Source organism: Hipposideros armiger, unplaced genomic scaffold, assembly GCF_001890085.2.
Source record: "Hipposideros armiger isolate ML-2016 unplaced genomic scaffold, ASM189008v1 scaffold_20, whole genome shotgun sequence".
NCBI lineage: Eukaryota > Metazoa > Chordata > Mammalia > Chiroptera > Hipposideridae > Hipposideros > Hipposideros armiger.
This window is the reverse complement of record NW_017731370.1, coordinates 6,202,205-6,212,029: the sequence shown is the minus strand read 5'-3', so window position 1 is coordinate 6,212,029 and position 9,825 is coordinate 6,202,205. Positions and strand designations below refer to the sequence as shown.

The following is a 9,825-nucleotide window of genomic DNA, read 5'->3' as shown; positions in this document are numbered from 1 at the left end:
AGGGCGTCTTTCTTGCCTCACCTTCATCTCATGCCTGGACTAGTACCTTGCAAAAAGCAACCCCTCAACTTCTGAACCCAAGATACCATCAGTTTGAAGACATCAATATTTTATTATGACTAAGAAAGAAACATGCTTTCAGTTATTTGTAAGATACCGTCGACTGAAAGATACATGGCAGTGTCTGATAAATGAAAAGGGGGGTGGGGGTGAATGCATCTTAGAATCAATTAAGTAGTTTTCATCTACTCCTGTTCTCACATTCTCCATTGCACATGTTAAACATGCTTTTGTAAAAAATATATCTCTAATTCTTGTGGGTCTGCTCACCTCCCTTGTAAGTCCATACTTAGAAATCATTTCACTTATTTTTTTTACACCAAGGGTTCCTGTGTTGTGACACTGTGGATTTGTGTTGGCCTTACCCTGAGGCCCGTGGGTTTCTGCTGATTTTGGCCAGTTTTTAGGCAGAGTCTTGACTAGGAGCATCTGCAGAATGGGGATCATGGGAATCTAGATCTCACGCCAGTACGTGGCCCATTTTCCAATGGATGACCTTTGGTCTGCCATAGGTGACTTGGGTGGATGCGAGAGTTCTTGTCGCTTCCCTGGACCAGGGCCTGAGGGCTTCAGTGCCTCCTTTCCCAGCCTGGGCCATACTCCTGGGCAGTCTCTTTATTTGGCAGCCATTGCTGGCTCCTCTCCTAGCATGAGCCCACAGAATGACAAAGCCAGATTTGACAAGTGGTTTACAAGAGCAATACAACCCTTCCAAGCTCTTTCTTTTTCATATCACACCACTCCAGGCCACAAGTCCTTCTGCCCATAAAATTCAAGTGGACATTTTCGTCTCCTTTTTCAAAATTCTCGAATGTATTTTCCTTTTCTTGTATCTTCTTGCTTTCTCTAGGTCTCATGGAAGACCAACATATCCTCTTCCGAGCCACAGATACCCCTGAGGTGTTTGAGGCTTTAATTGTTAGGGTTCGTGTCCTGGGATAGAAATAATAATTGACTTAAGAAAAATGTGTTAAGCATCAAGCATGTGAAACACCGTGCTAGATGCAGGAGAAATAACAAGATAGTCTCTTTTACCTTGAGTCGATTAGAGTTTAGTGAGAGTTTTATTTGGGAAAAAAAAAGAATGTTTGTCTATTTCAATGGTCCCATTTTCTTTTCGCTTCATTTTCCTCGAACAGCGCTTATGTTCACCCAGGATCGTGGAGAAGGCCTGACTGCTTGGTGATAATATGACTTCACGGATTTTCTTTTTGTCGTTCATGCAGCTGAGCAGGAGGAAGAGGCTCACCCTGAATACAAATTTGGAAATGAGCTTTCTGCAGACGACTTGGGTCACAAGGAAGCTGTGGCAAACAGTGTCAAGAAGGTCAGACTCTTCGTGTTCCCCTCATTCCATGACTCTCAAAAGGCAGCATCTGCTAGTTAGGACATTTGAGAAATGTCACCGCTACAAGAGAATCAAGTAGCCTATAACCCCCCTTTGAAATTGGGTGGCCAGATGCCTCCTAACACTCCGTGCTCACCTTTATGTTTCATTACTACATAAAGCCTTTATCAATTCCCGGACACGAGTGTTGAATTGCTGAAGAGTGGCCTTTCATGCTTGCTGCCCTGTATCAGGAGAGGTAACCACATCGATTATCTCCCAAGCCCCTGACTAAATCACTAATGAAATCACTATTAGGAAGGATCTTAGTCGGTGAAAACTATCAACAAAGGAGGGAGATAGCACTAAAGTTAGTTTTTCTGTTATGTGAGACAATGAGACTGTCATATCTTCTCAGTATTCAGTTTTGTCCTTGGCTTTATGTCATCAATAAATTCCCATCTTACATAAATAGAATCACAAGTTTACCTATATTTATTTAATATGTGTGTGCTTGATAAATTTGCAATTCTGCCCTTTAGAAAAGTAAACAATTTATTGTCTTTCTCTAATGTAGGCTTCTGATGACCTTGAACATGAAAACAACAAAAAGGTAAGAAAATAATTTCCTCATGCGTTTTGTTTGCATTATAAGACACCATATGTGGCCCTCTGATACTAAACATTTTGTACCGAGCGTTTTTAGTCTTTCTCTCTCTGCCTCATGGAGTGTCAGGCTTACTCTTTATGGGTATAATATTTACATGCCTGCTGCATCTAATTATAAGAGTCTTCAAAAGAAAGAATTAATAATAGTTAATGAAATGATTAAATCCCGATAAAATTCCAAAACTAGGTTAGGTAATATGATAATTTTCCTAAAAATAAGTGTTTAGTGCAATTAAGTATTTTCTTAGCTAAGAGTAGAGATTTTGTTCTCAGAATAGGAGTACACATAATCATCAACACATTGGATTTGAAAATACAAATGACCTCATAGGTCAGCAAATCCATACTGTAGTGAAAGAAAAAGGCAATCTTGATTCCAACTACTTTTACGTTCTGGGAGATCGTTAGTTAATTTCACATTTTACACATTCTAGGAGTTTATTTGACATTATTAGATATTGACTTTATTGTAAGGAAAATAAAGTTCCATCTTTAGTTTCTCTTATCCCCTTCAAAGTTCCTCATGATATCAAAGTGGTCTTATTTGGTAAATGTCCATGGTTTATTATAGTAGTGGCCATCCAGGCAGAAATTTGCCTTGTAATTTGATTCCCACACTGCAAAACATCAGAAAATACTGTCTCGATATCTATGGGTTCCTATCTTATTTGGAATAAGACTCTATCTTCTTACTGTCTAAATATTAAGTTTGTGATAATTATGGGTAGGTCTGATCCAATTTTCCCCTAAGATGTTTGCGAAAATTCTCTTCTAGTAGAATTTCATAAGCTAATGGGATCAACAAAAGACAGGTTGGCCTTTGGTCACTGCTCTTTCTTAGCCAAGTAGCTGTGATTGAGTTATTGTCATGCTTAAGGCCTCAGTCTCCTCATCTGGTCAATGGGTAGGACTATGCTTCTTACTATACATGATTAATGACAGTAATGAAATTGTGCATGCAGGAATTCAGCCCAGTGCCTGACACATGATACTGACTGGTGTTACTTATTATCATTAAATGCACAAGAAAAGTATCAGACATGGCCTCTGCTCTTATGTGGGGAGTCGGGACATGTGAAAAAATGATTTAAAAAACAATAAGTTACATTATTTGATATTTCTGTCAAGCTTTTATTGATGAAATCAATTTGATGATTTAGAATGTCAAGTCAAGTTAGACAAACGGTCTGACCATTTTTTTAACTAATGAATTGATTCACATGACTAAGCAGTTTATCCACCTGTAACAATCTATAAAGGAAATTTAGCTTTTCAAAGTTCTCAACAAAATATTGCTCACTTTTGAAGGCAGTGTTTTTGTTGTTGATTTTGTTCTAATTTACCAAAAAATAAACTCAAATAATTTAGTTTTTTTCCTCTATGTACAATAATGAAATATCAATTTCAATAGGACAACTTCAGTGTCCTATGTAACGGGTGATCAGATAGTTTTAAGAATAACCTTGTTTTTTTAAATACCATAAACTACTTATGTATGTGGCTTAAATTCTACAGCAATGTTAAGCAGTGTGGTCCCCAGACAAGCTACATGATTATCATTTTAGTTAGAAATACAAATTCTTGGGCCTCACTCCAGATTCATTCCAGAAACTCTGAGGGCAGGGCCCAAGAACTTGTGTTTTAATAAGCCTTCCAGGTGATTCTGATGAGCACGAAAGTTGGAGAATAACCCTGTTTTACTTTGTGCCTCTATTTGTGAAATAGGAATAATTCTTTACATATATATTTTTTTTTCCATATCATTGCTGTGAACCTCAGTATAGTTTCTTGAATATTTTAAAGTCATTTGAAAATCTAAACGATGTCCTGAAAATGTAAGATAAGAAACAGGTCTTTATCTTTCTATTTGTACCTGTGTAAATTATCTTAGGTGATGAAGTCTTTAGCATATGTATGTGACTCCGCTGAAGTCATGGACACCCCTATTCCCTTCGTTGTGCTTGCAGGGCCTGGTTACTGTAGAAGATGAGCAGGCGTGGATGGCATCTTATAAATATGTAGGTGCTACCACTAATATCCATCCGTATTTGTCCACAATGATCAACTATGCACAGCCTGTAAAGTTTCAAGGTTTCCATGTGGCTGAAGGTAACACCAAAGGTTAAATGCTATTGCCTTTTTTTGTCTGCTTTTTTGTTATTATGCTGATGAGCTGTGATCTGACGTGTTGCCATTTTCTGGGCATGGGGACTGTTCCTCGCCTTATTTTTGTTTCACAGACCGCATGTCCTGGCATGTGGTGGCATTTATGATGTCATTCCCTCCATCATCCACAGGGTGGCTCTGACAGACTGGATTTGTTAACACATGAAGAGGGTAGCCTATTGCAGTCAATATATTTCATAAGACCTCTTTTCATCAAAAGCTGGTCTCCAAAAACGTAGAAAGTATTTTATAACTTGGTAATTATGTCTGGGCTACAGAAGCAGCCGCCTCCACCACCACCACCACCACCACCACCACCATCATCGTCATCATCATCATCATCAAATATACCTATTTCAAGGGTGGTTGCGTGTGGCAATCGTGTACACATAATTTGCTTAATGACTCCAAATTTAATTCATCACGCTTTTTTTTAAAGTCAGCTGTCTCCATCCGCAGGACGTTAATGAAAGGAGGAGATACTGATAAGATAATGGAACATCTGCCTGCAAAGCCTCATGATTCAGGGTGTAATTATATTTACTGCTTGTCTTTCTGTGAGGGTTTGATGGCAGGGTTTCTGAGTGCATCTTTGCTTTTCTTTACAGAACGCAATATTCATTATAACATGTCGTCTTTTAATGAGTCAGTTGGCCTCGGCTACTTGAAGACACACGCAATTGAGTTTGTGAAGTATCCTTATGGAATAAGTGGAATGAGTGGTTGGTACACTTTGGGTATGTCAGGAGTCTCTAAAATAGATAATTAGGTAATACATATTTGTGGTTGTAGAGCTAATACAATAATATGTGAGAAAGACCACAGCGGCTGTGAAAATCTGCCCAAATGTGAATTGTTTTTGTAATCCACACAGCAAACTGTGGTTTTTCTCTGAAGCATCATTTATAAATGTGACATTTACTCTGTTGACGACATGTTTGTCATTGTTGGTTTAGATCTTAATGTTTGAATTCTTTGTTCTTTATTTATCACTGCCGAAATACTCTTTTTTTCCATCCTCCTTAATACATTACACAGTTATAACAAACGGCAAATGAGTCGCATTTACCCCAAGGGAGGCCGAGTCGATTCCAGTAATTACATGCCTCAGATTTTCTGGAACGCTGGCTGCCAGATGGTTTCACTGAACTATCAAACCCCAGGTAGGAACTGATGTCCACTGACCTCGAATTCCACGAGAATGCTCTGACGGGATGATGCCAACAGTTGCCCTCAGTTTGCTGTGGGCGTTTTTTAAAGGAAGCAGACATATGGCAAAACAATGTGTTGTTGGATTTATGTAATAGTGAGAAATTAAAAACTCAAAATAGACGAATAAAATGATGAGAGGAGATGATATATTTTGATTTAAATTGAATTTCCTTTTGCAAATGCCATGACTACTCTGCTAAACATTTTCCCCTATTCCAGAATATTTCTAAGTTTTCTTCCTTTAGGATCAAACCTACCTTTGTTTCCAGAAACAGAGTTAAATGAGAAGAATTTGAGTATTATTGTATAGGAACTATGGCTCATTTTTACTTTGGAAAGTACCCTTCCCACTGTTAACATTCAGCAGATATCAATGACACAGTGGTACCTCACCATGAAAGTGCAGAATATTATGGGGTAGACTGCTAAAATGGTGTGTAGGGATTTATATACAGAGGGTGCCGAAAAATGTATACACATTTTAAGAAAGGAAAAAACTATTAAAATTGTAATAATATATCCCGAGAACAAAAGATGAATACAAGTCACGTTTGATTTGTGTAATTACAAGAGGTGCTCAAAGTGGTTACCGTCGGCGTAATTTTAATACAGCTTTTTCCTTTCTTAAAACGTATACACAGTATTTTGGCACCCTCTGTATTCTTAGCGGTACTAATTATAACTTGGTCCTCCAAAGTATGCTCAAAGGCAGGTCCTCCTGGAAGGAGAGGAGTAAATTTTTAAAAGGACATAAACATATTTTAATAAGTTTTTGAGGTTTGCTTAAAAGCCCAGGATCACAATTTTAAGATTAGGGATAGAAAAATCATGGGTTCTGGATGCTTACCTAAAAGATGTGAGAAATATGCTACAAAACCTATACGCTTTCTTGGTTAATTCCACAGTGTGGCCCTTAAAACCGGTAAACAAAACAAAATAAAACAATGCTTTCTTGTTCCGTTCTTAGCTATATGAAGGTACCTCCCATGTTTCCCAATTTGGGACCTTTTCTTTTGCTAGTCCATCTGCCATACATTGAGAATCTCTCGCCACCTAGTTCCCTGTCCTCTGGACTGATGAAAGCAAAGGCCCTTTGACTTTCATCCTTTGCGCATGAATGTAAGCTGACTGTTTTCCCACTGCTTGGTAGAGCCTCTTCAGTGACCACAAGTTGGAGTCAAATGTTTACACAGTGTCCCTATCAGTCCTTGCTATACTAAACTGTGCCCAGGTGCCAGTACAATCCCAGAGTGTTTCTAGCAGAGACAAAATAAAATAAAAAGGCGCTGCTGAGTTTACTTACTTAAAAAGGGGTCAAGTTGTGTTCTCAGTTGTCAGTGGGTCCATTATATGGATTAAATGATCCTAAAGCAGTTTATTCAGTAGGTCAGCTTATGTTTTATTCTGTAATGTTAGGTTTAACCACAACATTTTTAAGAAGAAAAATATCCATCAGCTGACCCATTTCTTTTGCTGATGAAAAGAAATAATGAAGATCGATTTGCTTAGAAAAGAAAAATCATAAGTCATGCCCTGTCAGTGTAGACCCCACTACAAGAATTCTCCTTAACTCACTGCTTTTTACATGATACTTACCTACTTTTGTTTCTTTTTAGAGCAGTTTTATTTCACATTTAATCTGGGTGTCTCCAGTGTATCCGTCCTCTGGGTCACAAGGCACACCCTCTCCAACTATATCAGGTTGAACATCTGTACTCTCAACACTAATTGAACGATCATATAAGTCATATATTGAATCCAAGTATTAAACTAGTGCTAGCATGATCTATATGAAAATCCACTTAATGTTTAATTTAAATTAAACAGAAGATTATTTCAACATGGAAGAGACAGTTATGTGCCTTAAACAGACCCAGTAGTGACTTGTGGTATTAGAAAGGACCTTTCAGCCTAGGATCAGTATCTGATTTCCATTGTTTAAAATCACCCCATCAGGATCTTCTTTGTCCAGAGAGACGAGATACTAAATTACTTTTGTCTCTTGACAGATTTAGCGATGCAATTGAATCAGGGAAAATTTGAGTATAATGGATCGTGCGGGTGAGTAATGTGATTTAAACTGTTGTCACCGTGTTCTAGCACTCCATACTACAGCTGTAATGAAACCGTGTCATTTTTAATTAGGGACCACTGAATTTAAGCTGGGTTTGAGGGATGGGGTAGAAACAAATGAAATCCCTAGATAGGTTATATTTGCAAATAAATATTCTTCGCCTACCCCAGTTTTACAGATTTTTTTTAAAAATCTGAACCACAAGTTAAGCAGTTTATCCTACATGCTCTAGAGTTTAATGTTCTCATTTTAAATTCAATAATGGAGGTTTTTATAGCCAGGACAGATAATGATCCCTGTTCATTTGGGCATTAACTGGACATTAAATGTGTGTATTCTACCTAGGACAAATAGAGGAACAAAATGGATATAATACATAATGAAATGATGGGTGGCCAGTTGAATTTAATTCAGTTAAGAAGAAAGCTTTGTTCTCCCTTGATTCTTTCACATGTCTTATAAATAGCAGTTATCAAAAACTGACGCTGTGAATGTTGTTCTAGTTTACTTAAATAGCTCTCTGAAACCTATGAGCCAAGTAAGGAAACAGGAAATGTCAATTCCACTGAAATAATGAAAGGTTAAATGAAAATATAAAACTAAAATTCTATAAACATAAAAAAACACCCGTGTGTCCATTTTTCCTCCATGCACCTATCCCCATATAGTACTGCAGGTCAATAACCCCAAACCACTGCCCAGAGGCCCCTAAATTAGTCCAGTGGAGCACTGTTCTATCCCATAATGCTACTGTCAGGAAGTTCTTGGTCTCCCTGTTGGAGATCTAATTTTCATCACTAAAAACAGCCAGTCAAGATAAAAGTTTTCCGTAGTTGTGGGTTCAGAGTGCACACCCCCCACCTCTTCATGTCTGCCACGTTGTTCTCTGCCAGTGTCCCTAAACGCATGGGTGACGGCCCTAGTACCCAAATCACCCACCACACACATCGCTGGAGCATACACAACGTTTTTGTCTCTACTGTGTATTTTGAAAGAAATAAAACGTGTATTCTCTACCTTAAACTAATACAATGTTATATGTCAATTATAGCAATACAACTGGGGGAAAATGAAATAAAAATTCTGTAGTTCAAAAAACAACCAAATACACATGTTGGTGTTTTTTTAAAGCTATTTTGTTATTGAATGCAGAGTGTTCCTCATAGGAGATTGTGCACGTCCCTGATGGGTGGGCCCCCAGTGGTAGGCCGAGGCAGTGAGGCCCCAGGGGCAGCTGTGGGTTGGGAATAAAAGCCCTCGGCTCGCGTTTGAAGCCTGGGTTTGAATCCCAGCTCCTGAATCCTCGTGCTGGCTTCATGGGCCTGGGCAGGTGTGTTAGACTCTGAACCTCGATTTTCTGCTTGATAAACTGAAGACAATAACACTTACCATGCCGAGTTAGTTGTTACAGCTCAGTAGGATGAACATAATTGTAGATGAAAGTACTTCATGAACTGCAAATTTTTGTGCAAAAGTGAGGTTTACGAACGACTTAAGACCTTATAGTAGATGACACATAGCGATCACACAAGATTAAACGAGCACCCTGATCAGATCAGGCCCTTAAGTTCAGGGAGGCAGCCACAGCCCTCAGGCTTCACATCAGACACATCCGGCCTGGCTGAGTCCCCTCCTTAGACCTTTCCCCGTGGCCCAGTAAAACCAGAGCCTTCCATTCATGCCTTAGCTGTCCCAAAGCTGGTACCGACACAGGGAAGAGAATTGCTTCCAGATAAAAGGGGTCCCAAAAGGAGTTGTATGCATTTATTATGTTTCTTTTCAGGAGTTTTCCATTTTGCCATAGTCCGCATGTTCAGTGACCCACTTTCCACACCATTGTTTATTTTAAAATATGTTCATAAGCAAGAACGGTGCTACTGTAGCCTGAATGCTATATTGATGTACGTGAGGCAGTGTGACCTAAGTTCCACTAGAGGCACAATTGTAAAAAATACGATTACTCAGCGGGGCAGCCCAACTGTAGAGGCGTTGACAATACTGTTGAGTCTTATGTGCCCTGCCTCCCCCCATTCCCTTTGCCTCACATCCAGCCTGGAGGCAAAGTTTGTTACCAGCGGGCAAAGAGAAGAAATGTCTCTGTGTGTGCTTCTCAGTGACAGAGGAGTCGTACCTGCTAGGTACGAGACTAGCCGCTCAGGACACTTTTCCATGGAGCAAGGGCCTCCAAGGTGCTCTGTGGCTCCCACATGTTGCCCTTGTCATTTCTCCACCCACCAGCAGGGACTTTTTGTTGTTGTTGTTAGTTTCAGGTGTACAGAACAATGCAATAGTTACCCTTTTCACCCTTCAGACAGAA

At 39.1% G+C, this 9,825-nt stretch overlaps 1 protein-coding gene across 1 annotated transcript in view; it reads left to right on the top strand.

Annotated features, from left to right (window-relative positions):
• Window positions 1–9,825, top strand: part of PLCB4 (phospholipase C beta 4) — a 168,515-nt gene that overhangs the window by 91,643 nt on the left and 67,047 nt on the right. The window contains exons 17-22 of the mRNA XM_019635242.1: window positions 1,287–1,387; window positions 1,965–2,000; window positions 4,024–4,165; window positions 4,831–4,915; window positions 5,261–5,385; window positions 7,444–7,495. Coding sequence (XP_019490787.1) covers window positions 1,287–1,387; window positions 1,965–2,000; window positions 4,024–4,165; window positions 4,831–4,915; window positions 5,261–5,385; window positions 7,444–7,495 — 541 coding nt within the window. The remainder of the gene's footprint in view (window positions 1–1,286; window positions 1,388–1,964; window positions 2,001–4,023; window positions 4,166–4,830; window positions 4,916–5,260; window positions 5,386–7,443; window positions 7,496–9,825) is intronic.